Genomic DNA, 23,946 nt, shown 5'->3' with positions numbered 1-23,946 from the left:
TGCTATTAAATGTGATTGTAGCCAATGTGTTCAGTCAAGCATCCCTCTTGTGCTTTGTAAGTGTATGTTCACATCTTCCCATTTTATGTACTGCCTTCATTTATACCTTTAATTAATATACCGTTAATGGTGCAAAATCCAACATACAACCACTAACTTTCAGACTGTGCAATGCAGTAGTTGTCTGCAAGGCTTGTTTGCTAGTTTCCTTCATTTTTGTTGACAAAATGAAAGCAAATAAGCACATTTCTGAAATTCTTTAACACACTCTACTCCAATTACTGGTGCAATATTAAAGACATGCCTTTCAGCATTGAGGAAGGTAAAAAGTATAAATCACTAGTGGGAAGGTGCTGCTAATACTGCGTACATGAGTACATTTGAACGATAACTGTGAGATAAGAGGCTGCCATCAGCATGTGTCTGCAGCAAAGGTCGGCTTCTATCATGTTCAATACAAAATAATGTAATAAAGGGAAAATACAAAGGACAGAGGCAGAAGATCCCAGAACAGTTATGTGTTTCTTTATCACTGCATGTGATGTAAGAACCATGAGTGTCCTGATAATAAAGCATTACAATGCAAACAGTCTCTTCTTCATTCACTTTGTACCCAGTTACAGACAAGATACTAGCACAGTTCAAAAAGTCCAATAAATCTTTATTTTTGTTTTTTCAGTCACACAAACATTTAAAAACTTTACATTAAGTTCAAAATAATCTGTAAGATTCACAATCATCCATTTATAAATCTTTTCTTTATATGTATTCTACTTTTTTCTTTTTTTGATAAAACATTCAAGTCAATCAGTTTAATCTCTGATCATTTATGATCTGAACTCCCTCCTGTTCATTTCACATTTTTAACCACATTTGTTTCATTCCTGTGCAACTTGTTTAGGCCTAAACAACAAAGCCATGGAAATCTGAATCACATGAGAAGGAATTAAAGTCTAAACCATATTTTTACATTGATCTGAACATACAATAAGAACATTCACATTACTTCTTTCCTGCTGGATGCTGCTCTTCACAGCCTGGGCTCAACTAGCCTAAAAATTATTTACATTTAAATCATTTAAATGTAATATAATGTCTTCAAAGTCACAAACTTAACATAATTTCCAGCACATCAAATCAGAGTACATAAAGAGATGACTAATTAAAAAAAAAAGAAGTTTTTTTTAGATACTAGAGTCAGGCTGTATCTCTGAAAGGGTACATATTACAATTTAGAGGCATCTTGAGACAGTTCAGTTGAGAAAAAAAAGTCAAATGTCAGCAGATGAACGCAATCAGCTCCAAATTAATGAAATGTGTCAAAACACATTAATATTCGAGAGGCAGAAATCAGTGACAGAGAGACAGCACTGCAAATCCAACATGACAAAGGATGTTCATAGAAACAAATATTAGAAGAAACAGAGTTTTAAGGGTGATTTGTTGTGCTACATTCCCCAACCTTCTTCTGCTTTGCGACACAAGAAACAGTTAACGAATCTAAGTTTTCCTACATAACTGTTTAGACGTTTTCCAAGAGCCAACTTTAACTCAGACACAAAGTTACACGTCGTTACAAGTTTCCTTGTTGCTGTAAAGATTTTGTGCTTTGAGGGAATACAATGAAGTTCATACAGTATGTTCTACTGTTATTACAGGTCACATGACTCAACAAACACACCAGGGGCAAAGGAGTTAAGAAGAAAATCAGAGATAAATTCAGAACTACTTACCTTTTACTATTTTTTTTTTATTTATTTTTTTTTACCAGACCAGTAATCATGCTTCAAACTGCTACTTAAACACACGCAGACACACAATCATACAAAAAGACAAGAAACACAAACACACATCAAACACACACTCGCTGAATCAGAGGATTCATTCCTCGGAACTCTATCTGAAGTCCTAAAAACGTTTTTTTTTTTGTAAGATATGTTTATAACCTCGACATCAATGAAAAAAATAGTTTATGTCAGTATGTGATTTTTTTTAATATCACATTAAGAGATAAAAACCATCTAATACTAAAAAGTTGCTCACCTGCTGGTATATTATGTTGCGGACTTCCTTTGTTAGAGCAATGCCACTGTATGCATCCATGTGTGTGTGTTTGCAGCTTCTTTGTAGGTTTTGAAAAACACCCATCCACTTACACACACAGACACACACACATCAACTGGAACTGACACATCTGTTCTTGCATTTTCTCAGGAGGAAAATTGACATAGAGAAAAAGTAAGAGAGACACACTGCTGGATGGACAGGATGTTAACCCCACCAGTGTTCTCTGATTGTCCATCAGGTTGGGTCCATAAATCCGCCTGCGTCTCGTGTTGGTGTGTCATCTCTACGTCCCGCCATTGTATGAGTAGTCTGCCTTATTGTGCATCACCAGCTTATTGTCCACAAAGTAGAAGCTGTCGGATTGTGTCTCGTAAGGGTGCAGGACCATCTCTCTGACTGTGAGAAGACAGAAAAACAACACTGCTGTTAAAGCACCAGCTTCCAACCTGTCGGTCACCCGGGGGGTCCAAACATTAGTCTGAGCTACTAACAAGATCATTTGAGAGATAAAAAAGAGTAAAAAATTACCTGTTTCATATATGTGCAAGTGACATGACTAAGGATCAGAATTAAATATCTCAACCACCAAGAAAATTATGTGTATGTTGCAAATAAATTTCCAAATAAATAAAAGCTATGTTTTTATTAAAAATAATTTATAAGCTAAAATCAATTTATTAAAATCATTTTGAGCAGGAGCTCAAAAGATAGAGCAGTCAACCAAATTTTAGATCAGTGGTTAAACAATTCTTATGACTAATGACTGCTATGTTGCTTGGAGTGAAAAATATTTTAACTGGTCAGCAAGACTACAAACAGAGCTTCATATAATGCGGCCCATTTATCACTTTTTTTCCAGATTTTATCATCAGCAATATATATAGTTAAACCAGATAAGATTCTGTCATAAAAATGATTGCAAGGCTTCAAGAAAACGTCTGAAAACCAATGTTAGTAAGCTGCACCTACATAATAAATGATAATACCCCATCATACAACTAAAAACAAAAAATGCCAACAAGATCCAGGAACACTGCAACTTCATTTTAACACTTAATCTCATCTAAGTTAGCTCAACCTCCATTAGAGTTTTTCTAAGAAATTACAAATGAGATCAAATGAACCAAACATCCTTTGCAGAGGTAACAAAAATAAACACAGAAATTCCCAAAACTGTTGACTCAGCTGCTGATCTTTGCACTTCCTAAAGGAGTGTTGTTGAAAGGAGAGGTGATACAACCCAAAGACAAGTTTGACCTTCAAAATAAAGATACAAATTAATTCAAATTATGTATTAATTCAATATAGAACCTAATTGATTTTAACATGATTGCCCTCTGTTGTTATTAGTAAGTATCTGGGCCTCTCAAACATTTTATCAGTAATTTTTAGAGTGATATCCAAAAAGTTAAGATAAGGAAACTAAGTGTCAAATATTGTGGATTCGCTGTTTATTAGACCTATTAGCAGCCCATCAGTCCAGTTCATCCCCCCATTAAAGATAAAATGCAAGTTTCAGCCTAAAAGATGAAGCCTAATTAATTTGGCCTTACTGCAGGGATTCCCTCACTTTTCCTCTACTGCCCCCTTGAGGTTGATAACAGCTTTGACTTAAATGTTGAATAAATTTTGGATAGAAATTTGACTCCTATTAATGTCATTCTCAAGAGGTAATCAAACTGTACAGAATGAATAAACTATAATCAGTTTATTCATTCTGTACAACAGGGCCTGTGTGTGTGTGTGTGTGTGTGTGTGTATACAGACTTACTTATGTCCTCTGACAGAGGTGGGAATTCATAGATGTGTTCACAGGTGTTCTTGCTGCTGGGCATGCAGAAGCCAAACTCAAAGTCAAAACTCTTGAGCAACTTCTCTCTGAAATAATGTCTCTCAATCATCCGGAAGTTTTCTATCGGCTTATCGCCAACTGTGAACTCAACACTAGATGGATGAGGACAGAGAGAAAGAGAGATCTGGTGAGAACGATATTTGCAAAACAAATTTATTAGCTATGCTGCCGCCAGCTACATCCTTGGAAATATAGCTGGATATGCATACACATTTTCACTTACGTGGCTCCGACTTGCCGTAGTTGAAGGAAAGCGGGGGTGAACTGGTAACGGACAAATCGGCCAGCATTTGGATCAATGTCCCTCTTCTCTCCTGCTTTATCTGAGGTGAAAGTCAGTTTGCATAGTACATAAGGATCAGAAATTAGGTGATTTTTAGACATGGACATTTGTCCCTGGCTCACCAGAGGCAGGCTGGTAGTAATAATGTTTCTGAAAATCTGGGAAAGCAGCACAAAACATATGCCTATATCCCAGTTCATGTTTACTAAACTTTATAAACTGGATGGGAAATTATTTAAATCCTAACCATAAAGAATAATGATCCTTAATGTTATTATATATATATATATATATATATATTATTATTATTATTATTATTATTATTATTATAAAGCTCTGTCATCATGGTTTCATTGCAACTGCCTCATGGAAAAATTCTGTGAAATGAAACAATCCCAGAACTCACCTGTAGATGGGGGCTTTGTGATTTCAAACAGCACTGTGCCCGTCTCCATGTCTCTGATCTTGAACCTGGTGAAGTCAATGTTGTAAATGTTCTGGTCTGGGCTGCACAGATAATCTGAAAGAGTGGCGATATGGAGAGGTCCAGGTTAGACACACAATATGTAAATGATGTAGGGGGTGAATAAAAATGCAAACAGTCATAATTCTTTGATTAATCAGTGAAATAACTGAAAAAGGTTTTTGGCTATGTTTTGTATTGTTAGATGCAATGTTTTCATAGCAGAAAGTCATAAAAAGTGAGAAGTAAAATTGAAACAGCGAACGTTTTTGTGCTTTTCTTTAATCAGATTTTTACCAAACTCCATCAGGAGACAACCTCACTTACTTTATTCAGTTTATTCAGTTAAAGTAAGCCATTTTTAATTTAATTTTCACTCCAACAACTTCAAATTCAAAGAAAAATAGAGAATAACATTTCGTTCATCATTCATTCAAGGCGTCATTTTCAGCTGAGTGTTTTAATAATTCTTTTTTACATAAACTGTGGGTGAAGAGACATTGTCTCACAGATACAACAAAAGCACAAATTCGCAAGCAGCCAGTAAGAAAGAGAAGTGAGTTATTTTTATTCCCCTAATCCTTCGTGCCCTTACCAGGCAGTGTCAGTCCTTATTAGAGTTCCCCAACAGAGCAGACGCTTCCTGCCTGATCCGATACACTGTTATGTGAAACTATCTTTGTATCAAAGCTGCTGCTGCTCCCAGACCACAGGCCACAAAACACAGATGACAGTGATGGTGGATAAGATATATTTTCATTTAAAAAAGAAAAGAAAAAACAGGGATTGGAGGGAGGATTATTGTAGGTCTGAGCGGCCACAAAGGAAACAAGTCAGTCTATGAGAGATTGTGTGTGTGATAATATGTCAAGTCCGGTGATTAGCCCAGTGTCTGGCTGTCCTTCTCACTTGATTGCAACAGATCTGCAGCTGTCTCTGTGTGTTTTACAGCTTCTCTTGATGGACCAACATTGTGTCCGCTTTGTCACCCGATGGTAAGAGAACCACATCTGCCTGCTCAAATAAACAGTGGTGGAAATTGTGTGTAAGGGATGATTTAATCGGTAATGATGGCAGCTCTGACCGGCCAGTCAACTCACCAGCTGTTCTAAACTCATACCCAATATCTCTGCTTCGCAAATTACATGTCCAGCCCTGACGTCAACTCATTTGACTGCTTGTAATTACTGTTTCAACACTGTCATGACAGCAGACAAAATCATTATAGATGTTTCAGCAGGGTGTGTGATACTTGTGCCAGTCACCACAACAGTGTAATGCTAGAAACTACAGATACACAACGGCTTACAGGTACATCTAAAAAAATGAGAACCCTAAATTCAGTGTGTCAGAAAATTAGAATATTGTGAAAAATTTTAATATTGGAAAGTTATGGTGTTACACCCTAATCAGCTAATTACCTCAAAACCTGCAGAGGTTTCCTGAAGCTTTAAATGGTCTCTCAGTCTGGGCCAGTAAACTACACAATCATGAGGAAGACTCCCGAGTTCACAGATGTTCAGAAGAAAGTCATGGACTCACTCCACGAGGAGGGTAAGTCACATAAGTTCATAGCTAAAGAAGTTGGTTGTTTATAGAGCGATGTTTGAGTGGAAGGAAAAACTGTGGCAGCAGCCTTGAGGTGATTGTCAGACAAAATCCATTCAAGAATTTTGGGAGCTTCACAAGGAGTGGACTGAGGCTGGAGTCAGCGCATTACGCTCAATTCCTGGACATGGGCTACAAATGTCCCATTCCTCAGGTCACTCCTCAACCAGACACAGGAGAAGCGTCTTACAAAAGAACTGGAGTGTTACTCAGTGGTCCATAGCCCTCTTTTCAGATCAAAGTAAATTTTTCATTTAATTTGGAAATCAAGGCCCCAGAGTCTGGAGGATGAGTGGAGAGGCACATAATCCATTCACAGTGTTTTATAAAGTCCACAGTCAACGCCACCATCTACCAGGAAATTTTAGAGAACTTCATGTATCTTTCTGCTGACAAGCTTTATGGAGATCCTGATTTAATTTTCTAGCAGGACTTGGCACCTGCCCACGTTGCCAAAGGTACCAAAAGCTGGTTCAGTGACGATGGTGTTACTGTGATTGATTAGCCAGCACACTCGCCTATCCTGAACCCCACAGAGAAGCATGGAGCATTGTGAAGAGGAAGATGAGAGACACCAGACCCAACAATGAAGATGACCTGAAGGCCGCTAGCAAAGCAACCTGGGTTCCCATTACAGCTGAGCAGTGCCACAGGTTGACTACCTTCAACCAACGCTTCATTGATGCAGTAATTCATACAATAACCCAACCAGGAACTTAACATATTTTCAGAAGCCTGACATTTCTGTTTAAAATATCCTTTTTTTATTGATCTCATGTAATATTCTAATTTTCTGAGACACTTTTGGGTTTTCATGATCTGTAAGCCAATAAGCGTCAAAAGAAATAACAAAGGCTTCAAACATTTCACTCTGTGTCATGATTCTATATAATATATAGGTTTCACTTTCTGAAATGAGTGACAAAAATTTTGATCTTTTTCATGATATTTTTTGAGATGTACCTGTTTATCTGACATTAATCATCTATCAAATGAAAATGTAGAAGTGGTTGCTTGCAGTGAATAAGCTGCAGAGAATTATCACCTCAATCTGCAGCTCTCCTCAGCAGATTTATACATTTTTAGCTTATTGTGCAGCTGTTACATGTTTATTCATTTTTAGTCTTCTAACAGCTGTGTTTTTGTTTGTCCTATCAGCAAAAAATGCTCCTGATAAACAATTTCTCTTGTCAAAAGGCAGACACACCCTGTTAGAAATTTGCAAATGGCTTAAAAAACTGCAGAAACGCACATCATGAAATGCATGAAGGCAAATTTTGAATTCTGAATGAAAGAAACTGCTGTTGTGTTTGGATTAAATAAGGATGAAGTGTAATGAAATGTATATTTAAAAAGTAACTGAGAGAATGTGCTGGTCAGTTACAATAAGGATGAAGAGGTTACTAAGCTAGATCCTGAGCTTTCAGTCTTAGATGATTATTCACAACATCCCCTGCTTATTATTTATTATGTTTATGGATGCATCGTGCCTCAAGACAAACCATAACCTAGTCAAGTTGTCAGCTCCAGTTACTACATGAGGTGAATGTTCCTGACGAAGCTGATCTGATTCATTGTGACTCTGTGATGTCTGAATGCTGACCTTGGCTCTTCTAAACACAACACCTCTGCATGTGGTACTCCATGTGTAACACCTGCGTAGCCACACAGAGCTGGCAAATGAGAAACTAACACAAAAACATAAACACTCTCAGCTGAGAGGTAATTTGAACTAATAACACAATATCTGCCTGCAAGTAACAGCACCATTAATGCCACGTCACCATCATGTGTGTGGGCTGCACATGCCTCCCCTCATCTTTTAGCTAGCCTAGTTGTAAATGTAATTTTTGAACCTCTAAATTAAATTCCATATGGACAAGAAAGCTGAAGTAGAGACAATAGCTTTGTTGTGTGTGCTTTCACTTCGCGTTTAAATGTCTGGAGTAAATTGCAAGCAGTCTACTACATAAGATTTCCTCCTCACACTTACACATCAGCCCAAGAACAACTTGTGACTAGAAACCACTAAAGGGACCAGCAGACTCCAGTTTATCACTGTCAGCTCTCCTTCTGTGACTAAACAACCACAAACAGCGAGTGTTCAGTGTGTGTTCGTGTTGGACTAATGTGAGGCCAAAACATGCAGTGAGTTGTCGGTTCAGTGGAGTCGAAGCTTAATTATGGAACACAAGCTGAGCAGTTAAGCGTTCACTCTGGTGATGGAAACAGGAAGTTTGTCTGCAAACCACTTCTTCAAACTTCAGCATCAGCAGCTTTTTAAAAATATTATTCTGCAGTGACTCGACATTTCAATTCAACCATTAAGAAACTAATGAAGTTCTCATGAAATGCTAGCCCTTGTGGTTGAGTCTAACTTGTGTACAGTTTGTGCTTTTTGCAAATGAGCAGGGAAACCAAGTAAGCCATAAAAGGGAGGTGTTCATTTCCCATCATATGAGTCAATAGATAAATGTTAGTAACAATTTCACACACTATGAGACTGTGTTGTAACCTCAAAGCATTCTGCCGATGTAAGATAGGCTACCTGTGCTGCCAACCTCATCTCATGCCAGAGAGTGTAATAGCATCATTAACTTGGAACTTGCCATATGCAATATATTCCACAGTAGCTGCCCTTATCTACTTCCCTCTGAGCTGCAAATAGGCAGGGTTAGGTATAAAAAGTACTCAGTTAGATCTGCATTTTACTATTCATAGGTTTCAATTCCTGTCATGTCATGAGAACTCTGCCTTACAAAAAGACAACAGCCTACCGACACACTGCAATCTTACAACTTACAACCAACTTACAACCATGGAAAATAAGTACATGTTATATATGCACCTTTGACACAGCTGCTAGTGAGGCTTGGTTGGTTCTGAAGGAGCAATGGTGGCATGAAGGAATAGGGCCGATTATTTTTTACCTTTGTAAAATGTCTGACAACAGTGTAAACTGTTATATTTCTTGCACTATGAACTTACAGTGATATTAGACTGAACTGGCCAAAACTGTTGTCACAAAAATTAAGCTGCTACCCAGTTTAAACAAATAAACTGAAAGAACAACATACAATGAGAGACAGTGATGCTGTATACAGGTCACATGTTTAATTAAAATTGCTTTTTCTGCTGAAATGTTGCCATTTCACTACAGATTGCTTGAAATCCCAAGTCTGGAGTCAGACTGATCCTCGGTTCAATGCACATAACTTAATCTGAGCTTGTTTTAGTAGCTTAACCAGTTTCTGCTAGAACATCTCAGGACAAATCAGAGATGTTCGAGCATCAGGGTTTAAGACCGCTGGCACATGAAACCATGTTAAAGGCTTATAAACACAACATGCAAGATGGCAAAACAGCTGACACTGTTAATGGGATCTAGTTCAGTGTGTCCCACTTCAGCTGCACATTGGTGGGTCCATCCACATTAAAAACGTCCACCATTACTAACATTTCTTTAGCTCCCTGAAAATGGCAGACAATTATATTTTAAGAAACACCAGGCATATAGTATGAAAGTCATGTAAAGTCAGAAGGCCGAAGTATTTACTTTCGTGGTTTCTTTAAGAAAGCACTTTCTGGACTACTCATTACAGCTCTAACTTACATCACATAACAGGGGATATATGGGTCTATAAAATGACAGAAATAAAACAAATAATTTAACAGAACCGTTCTCTATAAATTGGTACAAATTGCCTCCCACAATCCACACTTTTTCTCATGTGTGCTTTCTTGGTGGTGGAACAAGTGATCAGGTGCTATGAGAGCAGAGCGTCCATTTCTACCTACAGGAATCTCTTAACACCTCTAACGCAAAGCACACATATCCCGCACACACTTACACTTCTGTACTAGTTCCAAGTAAACTGGAGGCGAAGGCCAGTTATTGGATTGAAGCTTGAATGTCATAGAACTTGCGAGTTGGCTAAATAACCAAATGCAAAATGTAATGTAAACTAAAAATGATTAACCTCAAATTTTTGTAATAAATTGTGAACTAAATATTCATCATTACAAAACAAAACAAAAAACTTTGAAGCTGTGTATGCAAACATTTCTGACCTAAATGCAGCACTGAACCTGCAGCAGACTGTGTGCTGCTGAACTGCAGCACTATGAAGAGTGATGCATTCAGTTACTGACCTAACTACCTACCAAAGCTGTGTTGTTGTGTTGTTATGCTCAACTTAAAGAAAGTAAACTAACTACATGGTCAGTCATTGCAGCTCTTTTTCAGGTGATATGCAAAATATCAGAAACTCTTTTGCAGTTTCATTTCTTCTCTTGTGGTCTTTTTTTTATGAAAAAAAGGAGACCACAGAAACACGACAACACAATGTTTCTGCATCTGCAACTAAGAATTAAAATTTTACATTATCTGAGAACATGTTAAGGAAATTATAACAAAACTGAATTAAAAGAAAATATGTCATGACAAAGATGATCCATCCACTTAGTTGTGAGAAGGAAGGCACTTATGCAGCTCACGTGGACTAATCCGGTTTAGTTTCTTGTACATGAAGGCAAATCCAACTAATCACTGGAGAGTGGGGGCAGAGGGGGAGGGAGATGAAGACATGCAGGTACGCAGTGAGGAGAGTGCTGGATAGAACTGGAGCACAGTGATGAATATCTTGAATATTTTCTAAAAAATGGTTAGATATGCCGTCACAAGATGCTCTAAATGCCATGTCAACACTACTTTGTAATCAGTCAGCATTGTGTGTCTGAGAACAGACACACCCTCCTGCTTTAAAAAGCGTTGAATATCTGTTATAGAGAATTAGCCAAAAGAGTGACAGTATATCAGTGAGCATTGTTTTAGCATTTCATACGTTAGCCAATGTTAGCGTTTAGCAAGTTTGCTGAATGTGTCAACCTAATGGATCAGCAAAACTAAGTATGACTTGGGAGTGGCATTTTCATTCAGTGCTGTCATTAAAATATGTTATGGTTTTAAAATGAGACACAGAGAAAAAGAAGCTGGGATGATGATTGAAGGAGGACACCCTGCTGTTTAGTTTTATGGAATTTCACCTTAAGACTGGAAATATTGCTGCTACTTCCAGGGCTTCGGTCATCAGAGGTAGTTACATTCAACTTAAAACACTGAAGAGAGTTTATGCTTGATGAACATATTTTGTATTTAAATAATTCCTCTAAAAAGTGCCTCTGCATTACTTTTTTTGTCCCCTATAACCAATCTATGTCAAAGCAAGTTACATTAGCCTTGTTTCATCACCTGCTACCCCATTTAACTTGCAGAGCTCTTAAAGCAGTTCAAGCCAACAGGACTGAGTTGATTATTTAAACCGTGTACTCAAAAGATTTTGTATGTCATAAAACAAGTTCATTCAAACCAGTCGTCACTCAGTTGTTTTGCTTTCATACTGTAGATCTCACAGACCACAACCCACCTCTCGTAGTGGTACTTGTTCATGTGCTTCTGTCAAGTCTTGGATGTGTGAATATTCTTAAAAACACCCAAGAAACATTATTTAAAGCTGTGACTGAAGGGGTAGTGTTTATCATTGCATGCTGACCCATGTCCTTCTAACAAAGAGAGCATGATGTTAACATTGTTTACATGTGATGTGTCTGCAGATTTTCTTTTTTTCTGATTGGTTGGAAGTGGTCTGTTAGATATGCTGACTCCTAAATCAATGACATATATATATACAATATATGGTCTGTAGTTATATAGCGCATTTCTGTGCCTGTAGCACTTTACACTATACATCACATTTACCTATTCACACACACATTCACACACTGATGGTGGAAGCTGCCATGCAAGGTGCTAACCACAACCCATCAGGAGTAATTTGGGGTTCTGGGTCTAGCTCAGGGACACCTAGGCCGAGGATCGAACAGGCAACTTTCAGGTTACAGGATGACCACTCTACCCACTGAGCCACGCCACCCCTAAAAGACAAATTGGAGAAGATGCGTGTGGTAACTCGGAAGGTGCTTGATTTCCAAAAATGCAATGGCAGCCTTGACGGTGACAAAGTTTTAGACAGTCCTCATTCAGTTAGAGAACAAGGAAAACCTGCCACCCCGAGTACCCCTCTCCCTCGAACCAGAGACTTCTTCTTTGACAACAGCGAGCGGAGAGTGGGTGGGTTGGGATACACAGGCAGAAATGATTGACAGACAGCAGCTCAGCTAGGTGGCAAGATGCAAAGCGAGATTCACAAAGCACCTACACCAGGGGTCAGTCCTAGGCCCACTGCTCTTTTTAATCTACATGCTCCCTCTCGGCAATATCCTCTGAAATCATGGCATCAGTTTTCATTTATATGCTGATGATACTCAAATATACCTCCAAACCTCCCCAGATACTCATCTGACTCTTTCCTGGGCTACTAGTTGCCTCAAAGACATCTGTTACTGGATGAGCCAAAACTCTCTCCAGTTAAATGGCAGTAATATGGAGGCTATCCTCATTGGCACCCTCCACCAGACCAAACAAGCTGGGATCACCCACATCACTTTCGTCAACCTCTCCATCCCTCTGTCCTCACTTGTCTTGCCTTGGTTGCTTTGGGTATGAAATAAATAAATAGTCAATTTGCCAATATGTAGAGTAAATAAACATTATAAAAAGTTTTTTGTTTGAAGAATGTCTTTTGGAAAAATGACTTTCAATCAGTCATCAAGTAATACAGACCGACTTTTAAGTGTTACATAAGAGATGCGGCTGTGAAAAGAAAAAAGAACGTTGATACATTTTAACTATGACTCATTCAATGGTCAATAGAGGAAGAAACAAGTGCATAAAGAGATCACAAGGAAGCTGCTAAGTTCTGCCTTCTACAGTAGAAATATATTTTCTGGTTAGATGTTATGCTTGCTGATAAAGCTTAATGATGGCTGCTTCCAAACACATGTCAGAGGAGACAGAAATTCTGTTAAGATTCCTTCTAAATAACACAAATGTAAACATTACTTGGTTCTACAACAGGAAATACCTCCTAATAAAGAGGAGGATGAGTTGCAGTAGGAATTTGTGGCAACAGATGTTTGTATGACCATTCGTATGGCAGTGTAAACTGTAAGCATGCCTGAATGTGGCTGGAAACAGCTAATAGCAAGCGGCTAATAGACTCTCCACAGAGCCAATATGCTGTGCAAGAATGCTGTCACTATAATGAGGAAGAAAATTCAGTCACAGTAACAAAAAACATTAATCAGGGTATACTCTACACTCTCAGCCAAAATGATGGCCCATTTAACGAGATGTCATGACCACAAATTTATTTAATAAGCTAAATTAGTCAACTGTAAAAGTGTTTGCATGCAGCCTTGCATTAAAATACTGATATCCGTCAAGTATTGTCAATTAAACCTGCCAAAAGGTTATTTAATCTACAAACATCGATGAGAAAAAAACCCCAACACTAATTCTTTATTAAAAGTAAGAGTATGACTTGGCTCTATAATATTTTCCACCAACATTTATGCTTTATTTCCTGCACAATTTTCTTTAACACTGTTTCATCACTAAAAACAAAACAAATAACTATTAAACTAATCATTCCAAAAATAACTTTGTTGCATCCCCCTGAGAAACGAAACACAATAACAGGGGAACCTTGCTGTGCTGCTCTGAGGCTCAACGCTGATGCAACAGATTAAGGCTTAAGATTCAGTTAAGAACATTTAGATCAAGTCAGACAGCTGAGCAGAGAGCCTGCTCTCTATATGCACATCTTAATCAATCCTGGCAGCTTGGTTTAATTACTCAATGGATAAATGATTGATAGTAACTTTGTAGTAGTGGTTGTAGCTTCAACCAATACTACTTCTCTGAATTTATCTACACATAGTTATTTGTGATTCAGAGGCTCAGAGTAGGTTCAAACCAACATGTGAAAAATAAATAAAGTCTTTGACTCAGAGTTGTTATCAAGCTGCACTGAGAGCCTTTGGTTGTGTGTCATGCCTCTTAGAGAGGGAATCCGCTGCAGCCACTTGAGAATTTAAGGCAGCTAAAAACACAGAGACAAAACAACAGAGGGGCTTCAGTTGTTTCTTAGGAGAGAGCTCAGGTTCTTTCCAGCTTTGTTTGACCGCTAGTAACTGTGTTAAATGTGTGTTAGCATGTGTGTCCATTACTGTCCATCAAAGGATGGAATGACAACACGCTTAAACATACGTGAAGAGGAGAGGAATGAGCAGGAAGTGTGTGGGAGAACAGAGACGCATGCTCTGCTGGCTGTAACCAAGGAGGAGATGCTTCATGTTGCCTTAGTGATTCAAGCGTGTATCTACGTTGCTGTGGTGATTCACACATGCCTCCTCTTTCCTGCAGCGATGACACCACAAGACAGGAAAGTGAGAGTTTCCAAGACCATAAAAGGTCCATTGAAAAGGGGTGGAACCATTACGATGTTTATGATCAACACTGATAAACTGACTTCCGCAACTTCAAAATGCAGCTTAGACTACTCTCTTATTTTAAATGCTGGACAGTTTCCACAAGCTGCCAGACCTTCTGATGGCAGTAAATGAAGGCAAGCTGGGACAAAGGATGTTCTCTAAGCTCAGTAAGCTGTGATTATGTTGGAGTGGACCATTGAGGAGTCATCATAACTTTAGCTTCCCATATTCTCATGGGTTATACGAGAGAAAGAAAGGGGAAAAAAAAAGGCTACAGAGAGAAAGGATGAAGGAAAATATGAGTGGTAGTATCCACCGTCTCAAGAAGTAAAAGGACAAGCACTCACTGCACTGTTTCTGGTATCTCACAGTTATGTTCAGAAATACGTTCACCATCACAAATTAATCAAAACATTAACTTCTGGTAACTTTTAATGCCTGAACACTTTTTAAAACAGGTGGGAGCAAATCCTACTGTGTGTTTGCATGTTAGCAATCATGTGTAGTCAGTGTGTTGTGTAAGTGGTCTTTAAATAGTCAAATGATCTGCCACCTGTTAGCTAACTTAGATGAAGGTGTTCTTGTACATAAGAGCTTCCTGGTGGCTTGCTGGAGATTTTGTAGTGTGACCTTATAAAAAAAAGTCAATTGTGTAAGATCTAAAAATACAAACATTTCATGTGCAAATGTTTTCATATGACAAAGTATACATACAAAATATGTGACTTAAGACTTTACTGTAATCCAGCCATTTGATGATTATATAAAATATCAACATCTTGTCTATATTAGGATGTTTGTGTTTAAGGAAAATTAGTTTCTTGAAACTTCAATTAAAAAAAACTATTTAAAATGGAAAAACTAATTAAATTTTTTGTTTTTACAAACATTGCACATAACTTTGTTTTCTTTTTCACTGGTGTGTTTTATTAGACTGCAGAGTATACATCAGCTCAAAAAACCAAAAGAAAGATCCTGATGAATGAATGCATCATTAGGAGTAAAAAGTGTCTATCTGCACAATAGTGGATTTTTATATTGTGGTCTTTCTACTTCTGTAACAGCTATTTTTATTATTTTTATTTAAGTATTTCAATTCTCACTGAAGTTCTGCATGTGAAGTAATGCAAAAGAAGATTATCACTGCACAAATTAAATAATCCTGAAGTAAGAAGATGATCATTGTTAGGCTAGATTTTTCTTTAAAAAAGAGGTGCCGTGAGTCATGCACGTGCAACAATTAACACTCATCTACCTTTTGGGAACTCTTTGGCAGCTCCATCAGATTTTCAGTCTGGTTATTCAAATTGCACACATGGTGCTTTTAAACCCAGCACAGTGATTCACCTTCTCCTCCTTCTTGCATGTTTTAAGCTGAACCGCCACACAACAGTGACAGGCTGGCACTTCCACATATTACAGAACTAACTCATGAAAGATGTCAACAGGGAGAGTTGCAGATCTGCTGACAGGTTGGCAAACATTTGCCCCAACAGAGCACAGAGGGTTCAATCAATGATGTGTTATGTGGTTCGACAGGGCCTATAGATTACATAAATAAGAAGACACAGAAATGACGTGATGTAGCCTATGACTCATCCAGGAGCTGTCATATTTTAGCCACCTTTGTCCTCCTTTCTCACGAACCAGCAGCGGGGAACTTACTCTCTGTGATCTTCTCCAAGCCCAGAACATCCTCCGGAGTGATCACCGTGCTTGCGAGCAGGTCTTCCTCCGTGGTCACCGGGACTCCCACCTCAGACGAGTTGCAGCCCTTCTTCACTTTCATCGCCGTTGTCTGCTTCGGGCTGCCGTTACCTGTGCTGTCCGTGCCGCTGTTTTTGCCTCCGGCGTCTCTGGCTGGATTACTACCGGCAGGCTGCTTAACGCTTGATGGGTCCTGGCTGTTGCCTCTGCTGGTACAAGAATAGCTCATTCTCTGCTCCTCCTCCTCCCCCCCTCTCCTAACCCAGGGCTTCTAAGACACAAAACAGTTGCCTCCCTCCCTCCCTCACCGAAGGATGCAGAGTTGCTGTGTGTTATCCGGTGCTTAATTTAAATCCGCTTCGTCTCTCTGATCCAAAAGTCTGTCTCTGCAGACGGGTTGCATGCAAACGGCCCCGGCTCTCGTAAGTTACGTTGAGAGCTGTGCGCGCGGAGAGAGCGGTCTCTTTTCTCTGCTGGTTTTCCGCACAGCTGCTCTTCGAGACGCTCTGTCGGCTGTGCCAAGTGAAGCTAGACGTCTGAGAGAAATCATCTGCTGGGTTTGAACGTGCAAAAGAGGCGGCAGATGGTCGTGGCCGTTAAGGAGGGGGACGAGGCTCAGCCGGTGTTTCTGCGCACAGTCTGCGCTACAACTACCCGGCGCGCGCGCGCAGCAATAAAGATGACATACAGCCGATTGTGTCCTGGTACCCAAACATTGAAAGGGGCCCGATGTTTTTGTGCTGAAAAGTCAGAAAAAACACAAATAAAATAAAGAATAAATACATAAAATACACGTTTGCGTCAAAGTAGTGTTTTGTTAAGTCATTCAACCTCCACGCAGCCTCAAGGCTCTTTGTTATTGGACTCTGCACTTAAATGTTTTCATGCTGATGGAACTTGCTCAGGTGCTCAGTTGGGTTGGCATCATGCTCTTTTCACACTTATCAAACCGTTCAGTTACTCATCGTGCCCTAAAGTGGGTTTGATTATTTACTTACACTTACAACTCCAATTCCAAAAAAAGGTGCAAGGCTGTATAAAATATAAATAAAAACAGAATGAAATGCTTTAAAATCTCATTATACCATTTTTTAAATTCCCAGTAAAGCATAAAGAACACACCAGAGATTGAAACAAAGATCATTTTAAGGGAACTATTAGCTCATTTTGAATTTGATGGAATCAACACGTCTCAAAAAAGTTGGAACATGGGCAGCAATAGGCTGAAAAGGAAAATGGTACAAATAAAAAACAAACTGACAACTAATAAATTTAATTGAAAACAGGTAAGTTTGACAGGGTAGCATTTCAGATAAGCAGAGCCTCTCAGGTGCAAAGAAATTCATTAATCTGCGACAGATTGCATCTAAAAATTGTGGAACAATTTCAGAAAAATGTTCTTCAATGTAAAATTGTGAAGACTTTAAAGATCCCACCATCTACAGTGTATAATATCATAAAGAGATTCAAATAATCAGGAGATAGCAATGTGTGCAAAAGACAGGACCAAAGATTTAAAAAAATGAATGTTTACATAGGCTAAGGAACATTTTCAGAAATCACTTCTGTGAACAGAGTCCACTACTGAATCTGTCTATCATGCAGGAAGAAGCCACAATCCAGAGAGGTTAACGGCTTTTCTGGGCCAAAGCTCATTTAATATGGTCTGAGGTAAAGTGGAAAACTGTTCTGTTGTTAGATGAATCAACATCTGAAATTCTTTTTAGGATGCCATGTCTATCACCCAGCTTGTTATCACTGCAAAGTTCCATAACCTGCATCTCTGATGGGTTTGCATTAGTGCCTATGGTGTGGGCAGCTTATATATCTGTGAAGGTACCATCTGCTCTGAAAGTACGTAAATGTTTTAGAGCAACATCTGCTCCCATCCAGACAACGTGTCTTTCAGGAAAGGCCTTGCTTATTTCAGCAAGACAATGCTGAACCACGTACTGCATCTATTATAGCAGCATGGCTTCACAAGGGGAAAGTCTGTTTTCATTAAAAAAAAAAAAAAAATTATAATATTATTTTTCAAACTCTAACGTGTTCAAAACTTTTTACTCAAGCAGACTTTAATAATAAATTGTTGTTTTGGATGGGCAGAGATAAATCTTTATCATAATGATACTGTTGGAGAAACAGAGGAGGGAGCAGAATTAAAACTATTCTAAAAGTGTAAATCCTATTTCTGTCTCTTTCTCATTCATGTTAAATCTCTGGATGGCTCACTGAAAATCTCAGTTGCACATGACCATCCATCACAGCTCTGGGTTGTACTGTGTGTGATGACAACGCTGCCAAACCAACTGTAACTGCAGCTACCAGCAGCCAAAAGACAAGTGAAAAAAAAAAATCAAGAATGCTATTCCATAGAAACGTTTCAGGTTCACTATAAGCCGTCATTGAAAGTATTTAACACATGGCTTCTTGAGAAGAATGTGATGATTCTCTGAATTCATATAAATAAAAGGACCTGAAAACAGAGGGTTTACATGGAAATGTTGCTCCCTACAGGCAGCCCAAATTTACTGCAAAGTCAGTTTCTAATATTTCGTCCTTTCCTTTTTAGCTGAAGAAAGGATAAGGAATTTGTTTTATAATCATGATGCTGCTTTTTCCCCCCCTTTGTGGTAGGTGGGCATGACTGAGTATATACTGCTAAATTAAGTTAAAAAGAAGTGTCTTGGGCAGCTTTTGTAGATTAGAAGCTGATCAATTCCACTTGCAGACTCATTTAATTGAGTGGAGTTAAATTCCTTTTAACCAAAAATTTTCAGGTTTCAAAATCACGAAATTGTGGCTGAAAAATACATTTTTAAGAACTTATATTTGGCTTTTATGTGGTTTTTTTACATTCTCTCTGAGTGACTTTTCAGTGTGTGTGCATGATGTTTGACTCCAGGTCGCTCCATTAGCCCATATATAGAAACAACTGAGGTTTTGCCATCGTGGATGTGTGTGATATCTGTATGTGCACAGCGAGGGCCGGCTATATGGTCAATGTGGGCTCTACACATCAGCCTGCTGAGTTTGCGTGTCCCTTTGTCACATCTGAGCTGCTGTTGCCATCATCAGCAGAAACACAGACACACACACACATACATATATCACTTTTCCGTCTCTCATTCAGACCTGAATAAATCCATTCGGAGTTAAAAAATAGTTCTCACTTTGATTTCATTTGCTAGCCTGCATGTTTCTCGCCCCCTCGTTCTGCGGGAGAAGCCATCAGGAAATCAAATGACCGAGCACATAAAGATACACACATGTACACACACACAGACAGAGAGTCTGGGCAATGTGCTGACCTCAGTAAGCCATTCCTAAATGTTTATTGTTCAGTGCAGCAAGAGGGGAGAGGAGGGTGAATGCTTCGTTCTCACTGCTTTCACTTGCTGTTGTCCCATATTTTAGTCCCAAAAAGAAAAGAAAATACTTAAAAAGAACATCCCTTTGACATTAATTATAAAAATAAAGAAAAATACTTTTTAAAGCCACAGATTTGTGATTAAAAACATCTGAGTTGCTTAATTAGAAAAATTGGCCACACAATACAGATAAATCAAGTTAAGTAGCTCCTTCCTTCCCCACTATTACTCCTGTATGCATCCTGTGTAATAATAAACAGTGAAGTCCTAGTATAAGTAAGGCTGCCAATTACAGCTCATTGATGGATGCCAAATGCTGCCAGACCTGCCAATGAAACCTTTCATAGTTCCACTGCCCCCTGCTAACCTTTACTGCTAATTATTCAATTGTGCACATTTTCCAAAAATAGCAACACGTCCTTCTTCAATTCCCAACCCCCCCCCCCCCCCCCCCAAAAAAAAAAACAAATAAATAAATAAATAAATATTGTACAGTTTGGAGAGTTCAGTTGTGTCTCTGTACCAAAATGTCATGATGGATTTCTTCCATTTAAACCAACATCCATTGCTGCGTAATCATAACAAATATAAAACTACCTGTTTAGATTACCAGAATGGTCACCAAGTTTCTGTTCCAAAGACAGAGTTAATGTCATTTATCCTCTGGATCAGTATCATTCAGTGTCACACTGGGTGTTTAAGAGATTACCATCTCCAAGGAAAACAGCTGAATCAAATATATCATAATGAGTATACATACTTGCATCCATCACATAGTTTTGACTAACTTTCTAATGATCTATTTCTGTTGTTTAACAGCATGCCATGAGAATATTTCAAAAAAGTGTTTTTTTTAAATACAAACATCACGAACACCTGACACGTTTCAAACTCTCATTCATGAATGTCATTTAAAATGTGTGTGTCACTAATCACTAAAAAAGTAAAGCTTTTGACGTCACTATATGAATCCTGGAATCAGTTCTTGCAGCTTTACTTCCATAAAGTGATTTAACATACAAATTTATTCATTCATAGGTCCCCATCCTGGTGTGGAAAGCTGGCCTTTTTTTCTCCCTAAAAATATAGATGTACTACAGATGTGTATGTAACACAGTAGAGCCATGTGCCCTCTTTGTGTTTGCATGAATCAACGTGTGTCTGTGTGTTAACCCCTCTGTGGCTCACACAACAAAACAATGGAGTCCAAAGCAAAGTGCTGACATGAGTCCAGGCATGCCTGCCCCCTGGCCTCTGACACTCGTGGGTGTATATATACCCTCATACACACTGTCTCTGCAGACTGTTCAGTGGAACCCTGCGACACACAGCTCACCAGTTTGGGTAGGTCAAACGAGTAGTTAACAATGCAGTACAGTTTCCCAATCAATTGACACTAACTAGTATGGGCCTTTAATGCAGTTTTTCAACCAGAAATAGGAAATGGGGTGTCTTGATTGATTGGAATGGAACCAGAGGGGCTTGTTTATTATCTTTATAGCAAATGATGGAGTCATGATAAAACAGGTGGTTAAAACAAACATCAAGAATGAGGTTGTATGTTTATATTTGAGTCTTTGAATTGAGTCACATTGAGAAAATCCGGTACCCATGGAAACATTAACAAAACAAAGATATATAAGACTAATAAGGTAATATGCATGTTTTTCTGTACCAATTCTGAATTTCAGTGTATTTTCTCCACAGGTACTGCTGAAAAAAGACAACATGGCTCTGACAAACCCCATGCCCATGGGCCCTTGGAAGGTAGGCTTCACACAACATCTCTTACTGTAAGCACGAGGAGCACAAAGACGTTTCACAACGTGACTGAGCATGTGTACCTTCTGATGTATTTTTTTTAACTCATCTAATCAGATGCACTCATTTCTTTACGTTTGTGTTTTGCAGATCACCGTGTATGATCAAGAGTACTTCCAGGGCAGACGTATGGAGTTCACTGCCTGCTGCCAGAACATCATGGAGTGTGGGATGGAGAACATTCGATCCCTGAAGGTTGAGTGCGGCGCGTATGTATCCACAGAGCTTCTCCTCACTTTGGAGAATGGAGCTACTTTCTTTTAGATTTTAGGGAAACTTAAAGAGTTTTCTGATGTTTTAATTTCCTGGTTTCTGACTTGCAGCTGGGTTGGCTACGAGCACTCCAGCTTCTGCGGCCAGCAGTTTGTCCTTGAGAAGGGAGACTATCCTCGCTTTGAGGCCTACAGTGGCAGCAACTCCTACCGCATTGAGAGAATGATCTCTTTCAGGCCCATCTGCTGTGCTGTGGGTTCTACATAACATACTATAAAAGCTTAACATGCCTCAACTGTTATCTCAACCTGTGCTTAACACTCTTTTCCCCTCCACTAAACAGAACCACAAGGACTCTCGCATGACAATCTTTGAGATGGAGAATATGACGGGTCGTCAGTTTGAGCTGTGTGATGATTACCCCTCTCTGCAGGCCATGGGCTGGTTTAACAATGAGGTTGGATCCATGCATATTCAGTGTGGAGCGTAAGTTCAGTTTTATGATGTCTGATACAAACTGAAACTTTACAAACATGTGCAAGCACAAGATACCTGAAATCTTTTGGCCATTTACTTCACTACTTTATCTATGTTTACTTGATTATGTTCATATCTCTACAGCTTTGTGTGCTACCAGTACCCTGGTTACCGTGGCCACCAGTACATCATGGAGTGTGACTGTCGTGGAGGAGAGTACAAGTGTTACCGTGAGTTTGGCTCCCACTCCCAGACTCCCCAGATTCAGTCCATCAGGAGGATCCAGCACTGAGAGGAAAGCGTTTCCTTCACACCTCCTTATCTCCTCCTCCTCCTCTTCTCTCTCCTCCTGCACTTCCATCCCTCCTTCTCTTCCTCCAATCCCGCCACCTCCATCTCCCGAGCTCTGTTGTTCCAGTTGGCCAAAGCAAGATCTGGGACCGGACTTGGGGTGCTTTAATGATGTCAGTGGTTCACTGAACTTTTTCTTTTTTTTTTTCCCCCTTTTTTTTTTTTTTTTTTTTTTTTTAAGGTAACGTTATTAAGAAGGAAAAATGTGAGAAAGACAGAAAATAGGAATGACAGAATTGAGAGAAAAAGTTGAATCAGTGAAAAAGAAAGGCCTCGTCTGCTGAGGTTTGCTGCAAAACAGTGAAAAGACCTCCTTTTTTTTTTCTTTTTGCTCCTTTTACATCTCCACCATTGATGGCATTATCATCATCATCATCATCACTGTCTTCTACATCAACACAACCACCAGTCCTGCTGTTATTGTGATATCCATGACTGCCTGTGTTAAAGACGATGAATAAAGATGAATAAAGAGAATGAGCAAAGACAGAGATTCGCAATATTTACATGTAATTCAATTATGTCTGTGTCTTCTTTTTCTTATAGATTTACTGACACAGCTGGTGTTCAACAAACACTTAACAGTATCATAATCAATGTGCAAAACATGAACTTATTTGGCAAACTCCTCAAAACAAGGAGTGATATAACAGATAAAAGACACCTTTAAAAGCCCATTCCTCTGTTATGATCCACAAAACTCTTACCATGCTGAACAGGGGTTAATGTGATTAATACATCACCCAAACATCTGTATCTTTTCATGTAAATAACATTGTATTTGTGAAGTGGAAATACAACCACAACATAATGAAGAACTGAATCATTTAAAAATTTTAAAGCAAATTAAGAAGGAAAACAATTTATTTTATGTTGTTTAATGTTTGCACAAAGTGCATTTTTCTGCCTAAAACTAAACCCCTTACACAATATTTTTTCTTTATAAATAACTTCCAAAGATTAGAGGGAACAAAAAGGATTAATAAATGAAAACTCAGAAGATTTAAGTGGGTCTTGTTGTGAGTCATATTTTTGTAGGATTTAAGAAAAATATATGTCTGAATCTGACTCAGAAAAACTATACAGAAAAAATCCTCTGTGGTTAATATCCCTACAAAGTCACTACACAGTGTAACTGAGCAGACAGAGCTGCAGGGTGAAAGGGTGCCTGACATGGTACTGGATGATCAGCGACACCCAGATTAACACAACAAGATTAAATCAATTTACTATGTTTAGATTTTTTTTCTTCTAGTTTACCATTTAAGGATTTAAAAAATGTTTTATTAATTTTTTTTCTAGTGTTCTCCTTTAACCTGCAGAAATGCCAAAAGAGTTT

At 38.7% G+C, this 23,946-nt stretch overlaps 2 protein-coding genes across 3 annotated transcripts; one reads left to right on the top strand and one right to left on the bottom strand.

The window, feature by feature from the left end:
- Positions 1–781: 781 nt before the first annotated feature.
- On the bottom strand, positions 782–17,059 carry unc119b (unc-119 homolog b (C. elegans)). Its single transcript, XM_042009319.1, has 5 exons — positions 16,333–17,059; positions 4,609–4,722; positions 4,143–4,242; positions 3,839–4,011; positions 782–2,463 (listed from the first exon to the last, which is right to left on the bottom strand). Exons 1-5 carry the CDS (start codon positions 16,601–16,603, stop codon positions 2,351–2,353), a joined length of 771 nt encoding a protein of 256 aa, XP_041865253.1. The 5' UTR covers positions 16,604–17,059; the 3' UTR covers positions 782–2,350.
- Positions 14,602–22,738, top strand: LOC121654943 (beta-crystallin A3-like). Of its 2 annotated transcripts, XM_042009321.1 has the most exons (6): positions 14,602–14,622; positions 14,917–14,937; positions 21,657–21,775; positions 21,890–22,031; positions 22,123–22,265; positions 22,401–22,738. In XM_042009321.1, the coding sequence occupies exons 1-6, from the start codon at positions 14,602–14,604 to the stop codon at positions 22,546–22,548; spliced, it is 594 nt and encodes a 197-aa protein (XP_041865255.1). In that variant the 3' UTR covers positions 22,549–22,738. The 2 variants fall into 2 exon arrangements, with proteins under 2 accessions (XP_041865255.1, XP_041865254.1); XM_042009320.1 differs by lacking the exons at positions 14,602–14,622; positions 14,917–14,937 and adding an exon at positions 21,474–21,512.
- Positions 22,739–23,946: the final 1,208 nt, after the last annotated feature.

The sequence above is a fragment of the Melanotaenia boesemani genome, chromosome 15 (assembly GCF_017639745.1).
Source record: "Melanotaenia boesemani isolate fMelBoe1 chromosome 15, fMelBoe1.pri, whole genome shotgun sequence".
NCBI lineage: Eukaryota > Metazoa > Chordata > Actinopteri > Atheriniformes > Melanotaeniidae > Melanotaenia > Melanotaenia boesemani.
Note: the sequence above shows the minus strand (reverse complement) of the source record. Positions and strands in the feature narration are given on the sequence as shown.